The 20,190-nt window shown below is 39.6% G+C and overlaps 1 protein-coding gene across 4 annotated transcripts in view; it reads right to left on the bottom strand.

Annotated features, from left to right (window-relative positions):
* CARMIL1 (capping protein regulator and myosin 1 linker 1) overlaps positions 1 to 20,190 on the bottom strand; it is a 312,127-nt gene that overhangs the window by 120,474 nt on the left and 171,463 nt on the right. For all 4 annotated transcript variants that reach the window (XM_038584305.1, XM_038584306.1, XM_038584307.1 and 1 more), the window contains exons 12-16: positions 17,415 to 17,501; positions 9,783 to 9,886; positions 7,314 to 7,391; positions 7,099 to 7,175; positions 4,617 to 4,721 (exon numbers count right to left, since the gene is read on the bottom strand). In XM_038584305.1, coding sequence (XP_038440233.1) covers positions 4,617 to 4,721; positions 7,099 to 7,175; positions 7,314 to 7,391; positions 9,783 to 9,886; positions 17,415 to 17,501 — 451 coding nt within the window. The remainder of the gene's footprint in view (positions 1 to 4,616; positions 4,722 to 7,098; positions 7,176 to 7,313; positions 7,392 to 9,782; positions 9,887 to 17,414; positions 17,502 to 20,190) is intronic.

Raw genomic sequence — 20,190 nt, 5'->3', positions numbered from 1 at the left:
GACGCTGTAACATTCTTCTGTTTGATGGGCAGTGGACGTAATAAGAATGCATGACCTTCCAGGACCGCTTTTCCTATGCAAATAAACCAACAGTACTCCTAACTGCACACTGAAATTAAATTGTGTTCATCACAGATCAGTTCCCACCTGCATCTGCTTAAGAACACCTTTAATATTGTTTCTGAAATTATTAGGCAATTGTTATCACAGTAGCAAAATAACACTGGTTTTCCCTAAGGAACAGGTTATGAAGAAGTCAGGCTCTGTACTATCTAGCATAGGAAATTACGGTCTATGCAGAGGGCTGTTTTTTGTTTTGTTTTGTTTTTCTAAGCATTTACAGCAGGAGGTAAGAGAGAAGGCACAAGTCTGGAGCCTTGAGTCCAGGATCCTGCCTGTCCAGCTGGCCACCACTAGCTGGTGTCGGGGCAAACTGCATCAGCACCGTGGAAAGGAATTTTCTGATTTGCACGTCGAGGAGGCTGGACTCATCACATGGATCACATCTCTAAAACAATGAATTGGTTCCACCTGTACAAGTCAGTCCTGTACAATCATGCACTTTGGCAGGCTTGATGCAGACATTTTACACGTGTGCACACATCCATCAGTCACACCGAAGGGATCAGACCTGCACCAGGTCCTGGGAGAAGCACACAGGTGAGCACCAGAGAGCTCCTGATTTCAGGGACGGGCAATGGTGGGCACACATCATAGGCATATAGGAGGAAGTACCAGTGGGTGGAACCAGGAGGCGGGGGCCCACCACCTGTTCTCAATGTTCCCAGGAAAAGGGACTGCACCCAGTAGACTCCAAAAATACCCCGGGGTAAGAGTGAGGTGGGAAAGGCTGGGCAGATGTCACCTGGGCGCATACTCCTGCTTAATTATTTACTAAATTGCTTCTCTTTCCCTAACCAGTGCTTCCCCCCAACCCCCTTCTACCCCCCCTTTCCTTCTTGGGGGCAGTCTTGAGCGGCTGAAATCGCCTGAGACGGAGAAGCCCAAGGCCAGTCCCCAAGTCCTGGCTCTGTACTGACCACGTCGTAGCTCCTGAGACATCACACGCTGCTTTTCTCCTATCTCAGGTGCTCATCAGCAAAATGGGAGAGTCAGCACATGACCAAAGAGGTCCCTTCTTGTTTTAATAAGTGCTGGGGTTCTAGAACCTAGCCACATATTTTAACACTATATTCTTACAATGCTTCAGTGGGAGGGAAATTCTTCCTGTTGGTCTTACGCGAAGATGAAGGCTGAGGAAACAATGGTGCACATTAAGATACTGACACACGGATAGTACCGAAGACCAGCCATGAGGAGGGAACAGCTCCCGAGGCTCTAAATACAAACAATTCACAGCAATTGCAAAACAAAGCCAGACAGAACAGCTACAAAGCCTGGCATGTGCTGGGGAAAGCCCTACAGCAGGAAGCCTTATTACTTTTAACCCAGGGATGGAAGGAAACCTGTCTTCACGACTGTCCTCTTTAATCCTCCAACTGCAATCCTGGTTAACAGAAGAATTTGTATCTCATTTCACTGGCTCTGGATATGTGAGGCTAGTTACGACTTTTGAGTAGCACGTGCAATAGGGTTCTTAAAAATACTCAGTCTGAGGGGCACCTGGGTGTCTCAGTGGTTGAGCATCTGCCTTTGGCTCAGGTCGTGATCCCAGGGTCCCCACTGGGAGCCTGCTTCTCCCTCTATGTCTCTGCCTCCCTGTGTCTCTCATTAATAAATAAATAAAATCTAAAAAAAAAAAAAAAAAACCTCAGCCCAGGAGATGGGGAGAAGGGGTGTCATGTGAAAGGGAGCCAAGAGGGCACTGGGAAGTAGAGACGAGGGGGAACGAAGTGAAGGTGCCAGCGTGAGCAGGACACAGGAGCTCGGGCCTTACTCTGTGTGACGCAGGACAAGGAGCATCCTCAGGACAGACAAGGACCATGCTGTTCTGAAGACTTTAGAAAACACCAAGGAACAATGTCATCATGTTCTTTACTAAAACTGAAATACTTCATCATGGACTGCAAGGAGAAAGCGCAGCTCTGAAGTAACAGTCATATGCTTTCCACTGCTTTTGAAGCAGCCCCAAATAGAAGAATACTTCTGCAGAATACTGTTATGTCCAAACTTAGTAGGTTTCTCTCAATTTTAGTAACGTGCTGCCGAAGCGAGCACAACAGGTTTCTCTCAAAAGAAGGTGCATTGCTTTAGCATATTTTCTGATGGCTGCTGACCCCCAATCTTTCAGCAAGCTAAGGCCTCCATCTACCCCTCTTGGTACAGGGGAAAGTGGCGGGGCAGGCACGTCCTCAGCTGGTGGCAGCTGGTGGTGGCAGTGGACACTGCGATGCACCTCCCAGAACCCCCTCGGCAGTCAGTCTTCATCAGCGGTGGCCTTGGCTGAAGCAAATGTCATGTCCCAGGCCATATCCTTCCAGAGGCAGACTACAGACCAAGGACTGATGGACACAGGGTCAGGATGTCCCAGCCTCCATCTCCTACATGTTGTGCTCCATCTTAACATCTGCTTCACGGGAAACCCAACCTGTGACTGTGAGTTTGGGCAAATTACGTAGCTTCCTGGGCCTCCATTTCCTCCACTCTAAACTAGGAATCCCACAACGCCTGCTCACAGGTGCTGTCAACACTGATGGTTACGGCCCACATACAAGCAGAGACCCAGTGTCTAAACTGGGGTCTTGCTTTGCAAGTTCTCTTCCATTCCCCCCACCTCACAGGTAAACCCGAACACCTTAGTTTTGTTATATCTTTTCACGGTATAGAATTATATTAAATGTACATATGGAATTTTGCTTACAGACTCTTCAGCCATGGAGCCTGTTCCCTCATATTAAAATTTTTATTAAGCAAAACACAGAGCTGAAGAGACCACTTACAGGACACTATTAGATGTTCACATAAATAACAACAGGTCACAAGATTTAACAATTACAAAGTTCACTTTGAGGTATGATTTTTTTTTATCAGTAAGTCTCTATAATGAACAATACAGTGGGGGATCCCTGGATGGCTCAGCGGTTTAGTGCCTGCCTTCGGCCCAGGGTATGGCCCTGGAGTCTCGGGATCAAGTCCCACGTCAGGCTCCCTGCATGGAGCCTGCTTCTCCCTCTGCCTGTGTCTTTGCCCCGCCCCCTGTGTCTCTCATGAATAAAAAAATTAAACAAACAAACAAACAAACAATACAGTAAAATCCAGCACTGTGGTGGTATGGAACATTCTATAAAATCAATAATGCTAATCAATCAAGTGCTACTCTACATTTCACAGGATCAAGAACATTAAAAGAATTGGAATGCTGTGCACCTGTCACTAAAACTGTTTTGATCTCCTATTGGTACAATGAGGACAAGGATCAAGTGTGGATTTGCTTTCTGCCCAGTACCACCTTCTTGTCTGGCACACTTCAAATGCTCAATAAATATTAGTTAAATGAATGAATAAGTAAATATGACTAAATTATAATGGATCCCCTTTTAGAATACTGATTCCATTAGTTTAATTAATATCCACACAAAGAGTCTCATCATGAGGCTTTTACTATCTGTAGCTGTTACATTTATAGACCTTCAATATATCAATTCAATGTTTAAAACAAAACAAAACAAAAGGCTGCCATATCCATTGGATTTTTTTCTTCGTACTTGACTAGATCTACTGTCCTTAAAGACATTCATTGTTTAAGTCCTATGGTGCCATGTGAGATACTGGAATCAAGAATTAAACACCTCTCAAAAAAAAAAAAAAAAAAAAAAAAAGAATTAAACACCTCTCAAAGAGAAAAAAGGCAACTCACAAATTAGATAAAGATTAATTTTCTAGTAAAATGAATAGCAGACATTAATTTTAACATTTCATACAAATTAAATGCTGATTTACATGCCAACTGGGGAAAGGAGAAATCTGTGTATGCATTTGAGCGTATGCAACATGTACGTACTCTTAACTACTTGAAAATATGTTCTTTAGACTTAAAGAGAATTTGATGCTATAGCCCTTTTGATTATTTCTGGCAATGGTGAACAGAAATTTCAATGATGATAAATTATCCTCAAGCCATATTTTAGTTAAAGAGTTTAACTCCACCACTAGGAATGTTAACCCATTACCTAAGTTGACTGCCAAATAAAAACACCAGATAGATAGCCTATACCGACCTAGGTAATTCAGTAACTAAAGCACCTAAAAACCGACTCTGCTGCATACACACTGTGTATAGAATTTATTAAGGTTAGGAGAAATATGTAGAATAAATATTGAGTAGAACACACATATATGAATACACCTAAAACAGGCTGAACAGAGGTTAACATAAAGGAAACAGCATCTGAGTGCACATTTATAGAAGATCAGTGACAACTGCCAAGGTCACAAACCAAAGGAAGATTTTTTTTTTAAACAGAAGATGCAATAATATCAACAGTGCACAATGTACTCAAAAAGAATGTGATTTCCTTTTGTGTCCCAAGTTACAAGTTAGAAAGGCATTTTCATCTGCGCCGTCTGTTTTAGGATTATGTGTCATCTTCTTCAAGTACATTCATAATAACAAACTGAACGTTAAAAGTTCTGGTGAAAATTAATTGACCACTCACTTTAAGGGCTCAGGAGACAGTTTTGTGCCTGAAAGGTTGATTTGCATCAGAGCCAGGGAGCTACTGAAAAACTGTTTGAAGGATGGGGGTACTTCTTTTCCTTTCCTAAAAAACAAAACACGAGAGTCATGCTAGCATTTGCACCTCTGGTCCTGTACCCCACTCCCAGATTGGCAAAATTACCCATTGGTTATTCAGACACTGGGAAATAACCCATGAATCCATAACGTTTTTGGGAGAAATTTAAAGGTAAAAAGAAACAAAATGCCTTGAAGCTAAATATATCCAATGCCATCAAAGGAATGATGCAAGAGAAGTTAAGATATTAAAGTTAAGTCTTAAAAACTATTAAGAAGTTAAGATATTAAGTTAAGTCTTTAAAACTATTGCTATTAATCGCAGCCAATGAACTCAGTGTGTTTGCCCACAGATCTCCTTGTTTGAGTTTTTAAGAAATTAGAGGTCAAAGGAGATGTAGATTTCTCACAATTTAAAGAGCTTTCCCCCTGGGTGGCATTGAATACTTAGAATTACTACATGCACTTTGGCAATACTCTTGGATGTGGCATGTCTTAGATTCAATAATATGCGACCGGATGTTGAACCGAGGAACAACACAGAAAGTCTGATTGGCATGAAGCCTGCAAGGCAAATGGCCTGCTCAGCTCTTCCGCCATCGGGCAAATATAATAATTTCAAGCCAAATATTAAAATAAAGACAAAACTCCAAAGGAGATGGCTGTAAATTCCAAATATGTGCCCTTGTTGTTATAGTAGAAATCATACATCTCGAAAAAGAGGCAGAGTCAACGCCATACTATGAGAGTTTTAGAAAAACAAGATCCCAGGGTCAAAGTTGGAATGTGAACCCTCTGCTTGTTTTGTTCTATCTGCCAGAATTGATGGCATGATTGAGTAAATCCACATGTATAAAGCACTAGCCTGATGAAGAGTAAACACTCATTTAATGGTAGTTATTCACACTCTGTGGGTGGATTCACAGAGACTGAGGGCAGAGGCCAGGCCAGGTCTAGCTCAACCATATAACATTCAACAATATTTCTTGTACAGAGGTCCAGGAAAACCTGTCAATATTAGAAAAAAGTTTTTAAAACAAGATAATTTTAAAACAAGCAGAACCTCTAAGAGGTTGAAAATAAATTTAAGAGGAAAGAAAATTCTGGTAGAATACATGTTAGATGTTTCCAATGAACTCTGGTTCCAAATAGTGGAACAATATAAGCTTATGCGCTCCTGTTTGTTTTTTGTTAGCAAATGTTAAAATATTCTCTGAATATACGTTCTCCTACTACTACTTTGTCTGGTGTCTACTGTACCAATGTTTCCAAATATCCATTGCCCCTTTCTGTGAGAAGATGATGCCTCATCACCCCACCCACTGGCAGGCTTGGTCATGAGAGTCACTTTGGGCAAGGGGACATCACATCAAATAGAAGTGATGTGTATGACTTTCAGAGAGAAGCTTTCCCAGCCAGCATGAGCCGTAATTCTTGGTCCTCTGCTGTGTGGCTAGAGATCTGCCTTCCAGAATAAAGGCAATTTGTCCAGCCTACAAGGGACGTGTCACAAAATTATGACTGCTGAAAGCCATGGAGATGGGGGTGGGAAGGGAGGATCATTTGTTATTATGAAGCAATCTATCCTATTCTGACTGATATACTTATGAACAAAAGTATGAATAGCCTGGCGGACAGTCCACAGCTCAATGTAAATACATCAATTTCAAGATAATTACTAAGGCTTGCTAGGACTGTTTCTAGGTAAGGTGCTAGGTATTCAATAAAACCTCTCATTTGGAAGACAAGGTGATTTATTAGTAAGCTCAATAGCTCTACTGAAGACCAGTCATCACAAAGGGGGCACCTGGGTGCCTCAGGTGGTTAAGTGGCCAACTCTTGATTTAGGTTCAGGTCAGGATCTCACAGTCATGGGATTAGAGTCCTGTGTTGGCTCCACACAGAATCTGCTTGAAATTCTCTCTGCCCCTCCCTCCTGTGTGCGATCTCTCTCTCTCTCTCTCTCTCTCTCTCTCTCTCTCTAAAATAAATAAATAAATAAATCTTTTTTAAAATTTTTTTTAAGTCTTAAAAATTTTTTTAAATGCATGGAGCTAGCCATAAGCTCCCAGGGGGAGTTTATACTTGCTTCCAAGTTCACTGTTGAAAAGTCCTTTTTAAAAGAGTTTTTACTGTATTGAGAGTGCCTGTGTACATATGACAAGCAGTTACTAGACAGTTCACATAGCAGACTGAAAGGGGTGTTAAGAATATCCATCGTACTTCAGTGAAAAAAAATAACAAAAACTTGCACTTTCAAGGCAACATATTGATAGATTATGTTTTAAGGTCACCTCCCTTCATGCGCAACACACATCCTTTATCGCTCTATTTTCAGATCGCTATGACCTTCTCTGGGAGGAAGATATTCCTAGATGACAGTGATGGCAGGTATAAACCCATACCGGTGAGAAAAGACAGCTCTGGAGAGATTGAGCACAGCTAAATATTGGAGACACCCCCGGAGAAGAGCTGCACAGACCTGAGGAAGAAAGAAGACACTCTTAGTTTCAAATATTTCAAGGACTAAGAGAATATTTTATTAGAGAGAAAGCCTTCTCTGTACCCCATCTAAATGGATGCTCTGACACCCCCAGAGTGATATGAAAAAAAACATTACCATGTCCAGGGAACATTCCGTATTGGATAAATCCAGATGAGCAATGGCATTCGGCTGAGCCAAAAAACTATACATGTACTTGAAATAAAAAACAAAAAAACAAACACATTAGGATCTGGAAACACACACATACACACACGTTAGTATTTTAAAAAGATGTTGCCCAAATCCTCCCATAATCATTCTCTACTCTTCCCAAGAGAATGAGCAGAATTTCATGTCATTCATTCCTTTGCCTTCTCTGGAGCAAAGTTCCAAAGAATATTTAAAATAAAATTATGTTTGAGTTTAAAAAAAAAAAAAAAAAAGGCCAAATGAACTCTTGGCTGCCAAACCCCCTTTTGTTACACATGACTTAATTTTCCTGATTAACTCCATTTTTATAATTTTGGAGCAGTGCTAATTAATTTTAACTGCTGAGATTAAAATTCCACCTGAATAGCACTCACCCTATCAAAATGTTAATCATTTTTGAAAACGTTCAAAGTTTCACTAATTTGAATTTGAACCATAAGATGGGTCTCAGGCAATACTCTCTTCTGTCCAACACAGCTATTTTTCTATCCTTACTTTCATAATCTAACAAGAAGGGGTCTGATGGCACTATTAGTTTAGTTTCTTTAAAAAAACCTCACATATAAGTAAGACACGTCTGGTTTCAAAGGGTCACAATGTCTAAACTCTCCCCTTATTCCTGTGCAAGGCCATCAAAACAATAAATTTAAGTGCCACCTCACTTCCCTGTGTGAGTAGCAACTCCCAAAGTCCACCAAAAATAAGCTGCATCCAAACTCCTGTCACCAAGAAAAGAACTAAATTCTCCTTAGCTTCACGGAATGCCACCAGATCCTTGTAAAAACAAAAAAGCTTACACCGACATGCGATGCCCTTGTCCTCAGCAAAGACTCAGTGCAGCGGCTTAGCTATATCATGCTTGAGCAAAATCCCTCTACTAAGGAATTCAGAGAAGCAAAAGATTAGCCTGTAAATACTTTAGAATAACTAGACACACACCACAGACTGGATTATGAGACGTTCTGATCCAGAAAAATAATTTGTTCCGGCTTCGGTAAAGATATCTGCTTCTATCATGCTTTGCCTGGCGCTGTGGTTTCCTCTCATCCACCAGCTGGGGGAGCTCTAATCACCCTCGATTGGTGACAAGACCCTACTTGGCCAACACCTCTCCAAAGAGGCAGGTCCCCTGAAGGTAGGGGCCCAGTAAGCCCCTCGCTGCACCTGCTGTATGGCTCCCAGAACCTCCTAGAGCCTGTCCAGGGCTGGGTACCCACTCACGCAGGCCTCATCCTTCCATCTCTCCTACCCCAGAGGCAAGCTAGTACAAGACCCCCTCTCAGCCAGTGAAAAAATTCTGGGTTACTCTACCTTGAGTGACTAAATGCCCCTATGTTAGCAGAGTCTTATTACTTAATCTTTGGGCTCCTCTTTTACCCCTCTATTTCTCTTGTCTGTCACCATAATGTCTTGGTGGTTTCACATCAGACTCCTTGTTTCATATTGGGAGGGAGCAGATTTATGAATCATCACTGAAGGTGACCACTAACATGGAGCAATGCATTGAAAGTCATGGCACACCAGAAAACAGTATTGCTTAAAATGGGTTCAAGTTATCAGCGAGAGGGGGAAAGATACTACAAAGGAACTGTGGCAATATTCCCTGCTTTACAGAGAAATAAGAATAAATCTCACAATGGTTTTCAACCCCATAAAGAGGTAGAAGGCACACAAAGGTAGAAGGCACACAAATGTGCAAAGATGCACATTTGCTATAGGTAAGGGAGCATTTCTTCTCAACTCTATCATGGTGACCAGAGGGGACAACTCACTCAATCTGATAGTGAGATCATACCTAGTTCACTGTACCAATAAGATGTGCCAAACATTTATATTACCAATTCAGCTGCATGAAGAATCTCATCATTGAGGGTAAACTTTTTGCCTTCAAATTCAAACTTCTTTAAAAAGTGGCCCCAATATCTTCCCAGACCTCTCCTCTCCCTACTGTATTCATGGAAGATAAGACTGGACTTCATCCCAATATTTTCTATTAACAGCAAACTACTAAAAACAACAATAACAACAAACCCACCTGTCTTCTTAACAATATTATTTAATGATGAAATCAGTTTACATTTCCAATCTTTCTTATCAGGCAATTTTAACAGGTGCAATAACGATTAAAATGAAGGGGGAAAAAAGTCCTTCAGAAAAAGTATTTCCGAAAAGAATCACACTTCAGCAATGTTGGGTGGCCGGGGGATCTGTGTGCTAAACTACATTTAGTTAAGGACAGCTCTAGAATTTTTCTCTACAATATCTCATGAGCTCATAACTAAATGATCTGAAAGTGTCATGAAAAGGGGAGATGAGAAGAGCCACATTTGACAATCATTCAGGATCAGGGGATCTGGTGTCTCTGAACATGGCCATGAGGAAAGGAAAACCTACCGAGAGGTCGTCTCCACGAAGGACGTTCCCTGAGAGGTCGAGATGGGTAAGGGTGGTGGCAGTCAATGGGTTGGCACTCAGTGACTGAGAAAGGCTATTCACCCCTGCAACATGGAAAAGATCCAGGCTCAGTTTGCACGCCAGAAAACAAAATGAGGTTTGGGAGTTCTATAAATGGCTCTGCCTCAAACTGCAGGTCTGAGGTCAGCCACAAGTATTGTCTGTCCCCAAAGGTAGGATTGTCTTCTCAGAAAGAAGAGGTTAGTCACAGACACAGCCATCTCATGGAGTAGGAGAGAGAGAGAGAGAGAGAGAGAGAGAGAGAGAGAGAGAGGTGGCTTCATTCTGCTCCACTTCTGATGTGGATGGAAAGGATTTGACTTTGAAGTCCTAAAATGGTACACACAAGACTAACTGGTCACTTCTATCTTTCTCTTAATTCTACTCGGTGTTCCTGACTTGGTGTATAGGATTTGAGTAATGTAGATTGTATTCAGGCACTACAGCCTAGTTAAAGTACTTAGAAGTTAACATAGAAATCAGATAATTGTTCTACCTAATATATCATACTTTTTTTTTTAAAAAAAAGATTTTATTTATTTATTCATGAGAAATAGAAAGAGAGAGGTAGAGACACAGGCAGAGGGAGAAGCAGGCCCCATGCAGGGAGCCTGATGTGGGACTTGATCCCAGGTCTACAGGATCATGTCCTGGGCTGAAGGTGGCACCAAACTGCTGAGCCACCCAGGCAGCCCATGATGTTTACGGCAAAAAAAAAAAAATCATATTTACGGCAAAATTCAGATGGAAGTGGATTTTTACAAAGAAAACACGATCTGTACACAATGTAAGAAGCAATCAAAAGGCAAAATGAGTAATTGACACTGTATACACTACTTACATAACACAAATGGCTCAAGTCAAAGTCAACTGAACTGAACTGAATGGGTTCTTGCCACCTCAAAAAACAAAGAATAAACACCTAAGAAGGGCAAGAGTATTCTGTGAGGTGAGAGCCATGTTCTCTTCTATGTGAGTAACCATTATGGGGGCATGCCTGTTGGTGGGTTCTCCTCAGGCCACTTCTCTCCATGGGGGAGGAAAGGCATAAGAAAGGGGTGACTACAAAATGGAAGCCCAGGAGAGTCTGGTGGCTCACTGGGATTCGAAGATGCCAATATACACAGTAGCACTGATGCTCACTCTTAGAGTAACAGGGATATGGGACATAGCACAGCTCTTCCTGTTTCTACAGTTCACAGTTTCAATTTGTATATTTTGGAAATATGGCTATTTCTAAACTGGATATACATTTATAAATTTTTTTTTCAGTAAAATTCTTCTTGAAAATCCCAGCCTATCTTAAGCACCCTCTGGGGAGACAGTGAATGGGGTTTTCATCCACACTCACACAGAGCCTTCCTCAGGATAAGGGACAGGGGTGGGGAGGGTGAGCAGTAGGGCCTGCCAATGGGAGCCAGAATTGGTCACAATAGCAGGATCTAGTGAGTCGCTCCAAGAAAAAAGCAGAGGGTGCCAGGTACAGCCCCGCACTGGAGCAGGTCTCTGCTCTAAGTTTAGAATGTTTGGTGCATGGCACTGATGAAAGGATTATTATCTTATCGCCAGTTTTGGGGGGTCACAAGACATGACTGCACTCACTCTGTGTCTGATAAAGACTACTGAGCCATTTATCAGGCACGAATGTGCTTCTGGGTATGTACAGAGAGGAGACAGAAGTGTAGAGTGAAAAATATTTTAGTTAAGTACCAGGAAGAATTTGTTGGCTATCAATTCAACATTTATTAAGCGCTCATAAACTGTTTATAAATTTCTGGGGATTGGGAAATATATGTAAGTCAGACCCATCCGTTGCCCTCAAAAAGTTCAAAGACCATCGAGAAGGAAACTAAATAAATTCCAGCATGAAAAAATCAGCATTCCCCAGGGAATATTTATTCACTGCAACAAAAGTTTATCTAAGACCTACTGTCCACTAGGCATGGGCTTTGGTGACCCAGCAGACACTATATACCCTCAAGTGAGAGACACAGTCAAATAATCATAATCCAGTGAGGTCAGTTCTATCAGGTAAGAAACAAGAGCTCAGCAATGAAGGAGGTGGAGATTTGATTAATTAGGCTGGATAAAAGGAACTTGCAATGGCCTATAGAAGGCTAATTTCTGAAGGTAACATCTATGATTGCCTAAATCACCAGTGTATACTGTTAGTAGTAGTACTAGTATATTCGGTAATGGAATAATTGAGTCCAAAACATGGCGAATTTTCATCAAGAAAATCATTTGTAAAATCACTTCCTTAGGGAAGTATAACAAAACTCAATAAATAAATTCCGAAATTAGAAGGTCAAATTAGTCTTGACAGGAAAATGCTTCTTGACAAGTGTGGGTACTTGGCAGTTGGCCAACATCTGAACAGAATCAGAAGAGAATTATATTCTCAGCTCAGCTTCATGCTACTAAAACAAAATGAAAGACTTCCTCCCCTACCTCTTGAGGCCACATCCACGTGAGGCTTATGTTTAAAGGCACACTAACAGCAGAAAATTACAAAAATATAGGATGGAAAAAATCAGGGCTCTTACAACCCAAACTAAACACAGAGTTACACGCCATTCTCCATTCTGGCTGTCCAGTGATTTTGACTATTTTTCCTATTTATTACTGGAGTGTTTACAGCTGGATAAAGGTGGTACCAGATGGCCCTGCACTGACATAATCTGGCAACCAGCAGGACATTTACTAGAAATCCAGAAAACTATCATTTAGCTAATATCTGAGGAAGAGAAAAGGTATTTGGAGACATTGGGGATGTTATGGATAAATTAAAAAAAAAATCTGACTTGAATTATGGAGCCATGAATATAAATGTTTTCATAGGACTAAAATACAAATGTCAAATTCAGCAAAAGACTGCAATGTAATCTGAGCTACTGTGAATCTTCAAACCTTTTAAATACGAGAGGAAAATCTACAAGAATAATGAAATCCTTTAAAAAAAATCCTTTTTATATATTAAAAAAACAACCTACATTTCAAGACATACATCTTTTAGGAAGGGCAGCTTAAAATTCTTTGGTCAGAATATCATTAAACAATATTAATTCTCAAAACACATATTTTAATGTACACATACTTTATGGCAGAGAAGAGATAAATGTAGTGTAGTGACCTTTATTTGTGAAGGGCATGGGCAACGTGGGTTTGAGGAACTCTGTTCTGCCTGGTGAACCTCCCACCCTCATGACATTGGAGGATAGAGACATAGTGAGTGGTGGCATGGAGGTACCCCAACCCCACATTTGTCCTTGGGAAGTTAAATGATCACCATATCCCTCTATTTGTTTCACAGTAATGAACAAATAAATTAAACATATAAATTCAAGTTTGTTTTTTTAAACACCTCTATCTTAAAAAAAAAGAGACCACATAGCACAGTGATTACAGTTAATACCGTATTGTGTATCTGAAAGCTGCTAAGAGTAGATCTTAAAAGTTCTCATCACAGTGTAAAAGAAATTGTAATGTGTGTTGACAGAATCAACACATCTGAACAGAATCAGGAGAGAATTATATTCTCGGCTCAGCTTCATGCTACTAAAACAAAATGAAAGACTTCCTCCTCTACCTCTTGAGGCCACATCCACATGAGGCCTATGTTAATAGGCACACTAATAGCAGGAAATTACAAAAATATAGGATGGAAAAAATCAGAGCTCTTACAACCTAAACTAAACAGAGTTACACACCATTCTCCATTCTGGCTGTCCAGTGATTTTAACCATTCTTTGTATTTATTATTGGAGTGTTTACAGCTGGATAAAGGTGGTACCAGATGGCCCTATTGTGGTGATCATTTCACAATACATAGATATCAAATCATTACATTATATACCTGAAATTAACATAATGTTGTATGTCAATTATATTTCAACAAAAAAATAAAATTTTTAAAGTTATACCTATAGAGCACATGATAAATGATTAACACTTTTAATATGTAGGGAATATATATAAATCAAGAAAGAAGATTAACATGGCAAATAGATAACAAAGGATGGAAACTACTAACTTCCACCAAAAGAAAGACAAATGACTAAGAAATGGAGGGTGTTGTAGGGATGGGAGTGAGGGCAGAGAATTCACCTAAGCAGTAAGCAAAGAAACTAAAATATCAGAACACTTTGAGGTGCCTGGGTGGCTCAGTCAGCTAAGTGTCTGACTCTTGGTTTCCACTCAGGTCATGATCTCATGACCTGTGAGATCAGGAGCTTCACACTGGCTCCCTGCTCAGCAGGGAGTCTGCTTAAAGATTCTTTCCCTCTGCCCTTTCTCCCACTCATGTACACTTGCTCTCTCTCTCAAATAAATAAATCTTTTTTAAAAATCAGAATGCTTTTGCTTATATGCTTGATAAACAATGAAAAAGGAGAATAACATTCAATGGTGGTGGGAGCACAGAGATTCATACAAATAACTTGGAGGACAACTTGACAATAAATAACAAAAGAAAGCATTTTTTAAAAGCTTTTTTGATTTAGCAATTCTAGAGAAATTTATCCTAAATAAGTAACAAATGACTATTAATTATATACAGAAGTCGTGTTTGCATTGTTTGCATGATTAAAGAATTAGAAACCATGCAAAAATATAACAGATCATTTAAATAAATTATAGGATGTCTTCCACACACTGGAACAGCATGCAGCCACTGAAAGTGTTTGCAGTCATAAAGGATCACAATATACCACGTGGGGAGAAAAGTTTATGAAATGGCACACATACTGTAATACCACATATGCATGTAGATAAACTACATACAGGCAGAAACCACGTGGAAGGGTGGGTGCTAGGCTGTCAGCAGTGGCAGTCTCATATGGTTTGGTGCTGGCACTACAAAGAATTTGGCTTTCTTATTTATGCTTTTCAGTATCTTCTAAATCTTTATCATAAATGTATAATGCTTTGATAATCATCATAAAAAAGTTTTTATCAAACTGATTTGCTGGAGTAGAGGGTAACATCACCAGACTAGACTTAGCTTTAAGATCTTTGGAAGGCAGATGTGGGGCTGGATCCCATGACCTGAGCCAAAACCAAGAGTCAGGTGCTTAATCAACGGAGCCACCAGGTACCCCAAGTGTCTAAGTGTCTGACTTAATTCCATATTTCCATATTATAAATGGCTTAACTGAGAAACCAAGACCCTGTGAAGGCATGTTCATATTAAGTAAAAAAATCAGGGGGATCCCTGGGTGGCGCAGCGGTTTGGCGCCTGCCTTTGGCCCAGGGCGCGATCCTGGAGACCCGGGATCGAATCCCACGTCGGGCTACCGGTGCATGGAGCCTGCTTCTCCCTCTGCCTATGTCTCTGCCCCTCTCTCTCTCTCTCTCTGTGTGACTATCATAAATAAATAAAAATTAAAAAAAAATAAAAAGAGTAAAAAAAAAAAAAAAAATCAGGACTCAACCCCAGGCAATCTGCTTGAGAGCTGACACTCAGGCCCTCTATATACAGCCCTTAAACATGACAGTGGTCTGGGTGCTGTGCCAGGGGCTGGAGAGATGGAGGTCAGGAGGCAAGGACAGCCCCCCTCTAGGATGGAAACACAGTATTTGTACAGGAATGTTAGATCTATAAGTAATAATGTGATCAATAATCTGCTCTAAAAGTAACATAGAGGAAAGAACGGTTGATTCTACTGAGGTCTTAGGAATAGGGAAGGTGTCTCAGAAGAGACGATTACAGATAAATGTTTTATAAAATAAACCGAAGCTCTCAAGAATATAAGGAGAGGTGTGCAATCATAGAAAACATATATAGTGGTCTCTGCCGGAGGCCCTATTCCTGGTACAGAGTCCCCTAAACCCTTGTAATTTCCAAAGTCATAATGGCACTGGGGACATCTCTTTTTCTACTGAGGTGACTCTGCGTGGGCTCCTAGATGGCGCTGATCAGCAGACAAACCAAGCCACAATTAGAAACTTGAAATTTTCAGCTCCCTCTGTACCCCTAGCCTCCAGGAAAAGGAGGAGGGCTGGAGACTGAGTTAATAATGGATGACGCCTAAGTGAGGAAGATTCCATAAAATCCCAATGGCAGAGGGAGTTTCCAGGTGACAAACACATCCACACCAGGAAGGTGACACACTCCAGCTCTACAAGGACAGCTGCTCCTGGGCTCAAAACGCTCCCACACCTTGTCTTATCCCATATCTTATCTCTTCACCTGCTTGTTCATTTATGTCCTTTATCATATCCTTTATTTTTTTTTAATTTTTTTTAAAGATTTTTTTTTAATTTATTTATTCATAGAGACAGAGAGAGAGAGAGAGAGAGGCAGAGCCACAGGCAGAGGGAGAAGCAGGCACCATGCAGAGAGCCCGACATGGGACTCGATCCTGGGTCTCCAGGATCACACCCTGGCTGAAGGCGGTGCTATACCGCTGTGCCACCAGGGCTGCCCTATCATATCCTTTAATAAACTAGCAAACAGAGGTGCCTGGGTGGCTCAGTCAGTCAGTTAAGCGTCTGCCTTCGACTCAGGGTCCTGAAATCAAGCCCTGTGTCAGGCTCCCCATGCAGCAGGGGGGGTCTGCTTGTCACCCTCTCTTTTTGCCCTTCCCCCTGCCTCATACTCCCTCCCTCTCAAATAAATAAATAAAATCTTTAAAAATAAATAAATAAACTAGCAAACATAAGTAAGTGTTTCCCTGAGTTCTGTGAGCCAATCTAGCAAATTAATCAAACCCAAGGCAAGGTCTTTGGAACCTCCAATAACCTGGGCTTATAACTGGCATCTAAAGGCAGTTTGGGAGCAGTCTTGTGGGACTCAGCCCTGAACCTGTGGGATCTGATGCTGTCTCTGGGTAGACAGGATCAGAATTGAGTTAAATTGTGGGACACCTAGCTGGTATCGCAGAGAATTGTTTGGTGTGAGGAAAAACCTCCACACATCTGGTGACCAGAAGCAACAGAAGGGGAGTGTTTGGTGTGAGGAATCAAGGAGTCATATAGGAAAGAGAAACACGAAGGAAGGACAGAAGGAGGTTTCATCTCACAGGATTAAAGACTTTCCAAGATACAAAACACATACAAAGGCACAATGTGCATGGGGATATTTCAAGTATTACAGGGGTGCTGATATGAAAACATAATGATAGAATGGACAGGATGTGCTGAACAATCAGATACACGAGAGGGGGGAGTCAGAAAAGACTCAGGGGAAGGAAAGGCAATTTCCAGAGCAGGATAGAGGCGTAGAGCTATAGTGTGGCTGGGCAGTTAGGCTTACCAGTCTTTTGTGTAGGAGACCATCTATCTGACAGTGTGTGTGATGGGGGCAACAGGGGGGTGGGGGCAGGGGAAATATAGGTAAGCACTTCCTGACTTAAAGTCAAAAGTGAAATACTGTATCTCAAAATTATTCTCTGCTCTGAAAGCATTTCACTTTAGACAATCAGAATTCCAATTACATAGTTTCTTTATCTTATAACTATCATAGTATTGTAATACATATGTAGATACATAACTGAGTAACAATTCTAACTATTTAAGGTAGCATGGTGTAACAGAAATATTCAGACATAAAGTAAATAACACATACTGTACCTTTAGGTGACAATGAGGTTTTAGATAAATTTAAATGCTTTAATCCCTTTGGGAGTTTGGCAAATTGAATACTTAAAGAGGACACACCTGAGAAAGGAAAAAAAAGATTCTTAGAATGTTCATGTTCTCAGAATTGCATTTGTTTTATAATGCCTGAAAATTAACTTAAATTTGATTCTAATTTAAATGAACATTTTTTTCTTTCTAATGTCAGAGTTAATTCCCAATTACCATCACACCTCCCCTTTTTTTCTGTCCTACCTAAAGGATAGGAGAAAAGAAAGATTGTTTAATTAAGCATAACAATATAAAAACTTTACTGTTAGAGATGTTTTTCTTTGGACTAAAGTGTTACCCTCTCCTCTATAGTCCTATTTCAAATGCAAATACTCCTAGGAAGAGTGATATAATTGCTTCTTTTTAACCTGTGTCTTAATGAGTTGATCACTCTTCTGGGTGAGCAGATGCATGCTACTTAATTATTATCAAGAAAATGGTATAATGTTAACTATTCAGATAACAGCTTCAATTTTAGCACATGGATCCTAATACTTAATTAGCTTATGGCTAACAACCTCAGACAAAGCATCAGAATGTATTTAAGCTCTTAAAGGTAGGTTTTGTAACTTGAAAAATCAGTATTAAAAATCAGACAGTCTAAATTCAATGACCAGACTGGGAGACTGTGAACATCAGCTTACTTATTCAAGGACTGCAATGAATGTAGTCTGTTCACTGGGAGGAATGAGTAATACATGAATGTATGCTCTTCCTACAAATCTTTCAACCAATTTCCCGTTACATGTGAGTTATCACCTTCCCCGGGGCATGTTCCTGTGAAGGTTCCTAAAACTATATTAACCATTTGGTTTCCTAGACTAATTCTCAAGCTCTATGCACTGATACAGAACTACCATGGTCGCTGACCTATTATATAACCCCACATTCTCTGCACATTTTATCAAAGTTTATCAAGAAATAACTACTGTAGAAATACCCAGAAAGATCATGCAGCTTCACTAAGGCTCCAGATGGGTGTCTCCCCAAGGATAGTGGGTGCTCTGAGAGTCCCTATTTTACCTCATACCATTTCCCAAATAAGTTTGGAAACTGCTACATTAAATGATGTCAAACAGGTCTTTTTTAATGTGAATATTTCTAGAGATTTGAATACATTAATCCATATTGTTATTCTTATGAAAGAACATATAACTAACAAGTTAGCAGGGACAGAGGGAAAAAGGAGTCATTTAAAAAATGTAATTAATCTAAAAGACAGAAAAGGAGAGGGAAAAAAATCAAAGAAAAATGAGGAAAAAACAGCAGACATATAGTAGATTGCTATACAAATAAATCAATAATTACAATAAATGTACTAGGATACTCAAAACCAGTAAAAATGGGTTATCTAAACAAAATATTAGGTGTTTTCAAGAACACTTATAGATACACGTATTTAGAAGTAAATCTAAAAGAATGTAAAAAGATATATGCTGCAAACACTAACCAAAAGAAAATTAGTATATGTGCAATAATAGAAGACAAGTTCAGTAATTGAGACATTTCATTAATGAAGAAGAAATAATTTTAAATTTGTATGGTCTTAATAACATAGTCTCAAAATGTACAAAATAAATCTAGCGGTAACAAAAGGAAAACACATAGATTATCATATACATGCATATATGTTTGTACTACCTCGCAACAGTGGGAGATTTTTAAACACATCTCTGTCAGTAGATGATAAAAGAGATAAAAAAAAAAGTTATAAAGACACAGATGATATCAAGAGCACAATAAAAAAATCTGTTTGAAATATTTAAAACTGTACCTAATAATTGCAGAACATTTCTTCCAAGTACACATGGAGCCTTTATTTCCCAAAAGTGACAATATACTGAGCCAAAAAGTAAGTCTCAACAAATACATAGGATGTTCCTTAACTGCTGTGAAATCACACAAAGCATATTCTCTGATTGCTACTACTAAGTGCAATTAACACAGGAATTATTGCAAAAAGAGAATTAGAAAATCCCCAAATAATTAGAACTTAAGCAATATATTTCCAAATAACAAATGATCCTTCCAAAAAAATCACAATGGAAATCTTAAAAATATTTTGATTTAAATTTTAAAAAACTATGATATCAACATTTTAGGGATACAATTGGAGCCATGCTTAGAGTGACATCTATAGTCCTAAATACTTATGTGAATCCCAAAAAAGCTAGAAACTAATTATCTAAGTATCCATCTCAAGATATTTGAAAGAAAAACAGTAAATTAATCCCCACTCCATCCTCATAAATAGGAGTGGGGAAAGGATAATAAAGAAAAGGAAAGAAATCTATTAAACAGAAAGTAACAAAATAAGTAAATTTAACAAATCCTGTTCTTCAAAAAACTAGAAACATTAATAGACCCCAGCAAGACTGTTAGAAAGAAAGAAGAAAGAAAAAAGAAAGAAAAGGATCAAATGATCAAAAAGAAAAATGGAAAAAAATACCAGTAGAAATCCTACAGACACTGTAAATATAACTAAAGGGTATTGAAATTTTTTCTTTAGGTCAAAAATGTATCATTTAAGAAGAAATGGACAAATTCCTTCTGAAAAATACAATTTACCAAAACGTACATAAGAAGAAATAGATAATCTCAATAGTCATCTATCTATTTAAGAAAATAAACCTATTATTAAAACCTCTCCACAGGAAAAAGCAAAAGTTGCCAAATATAAAAGAGTATATACTATATAATGCTATTACTTACAAAGTTC

Source organism: Canis lupus, chromosome 35, assembly GCF_011100685.1.
Source record: "Canis lupus familiaris isolate Mischka breed German Shepherd chromosome 35, alternate assembly UU_Cfam_GSD_1.0, whole genome shotgun sequence".
NCBI lineage: Eukaryota > Metazoa > Chordata > Mammalia > Carnivora > Canidae > Canis > Canis lupus.
This window is presented reverse-complemented; position numbering and strand designations above follow the sequence as displayed.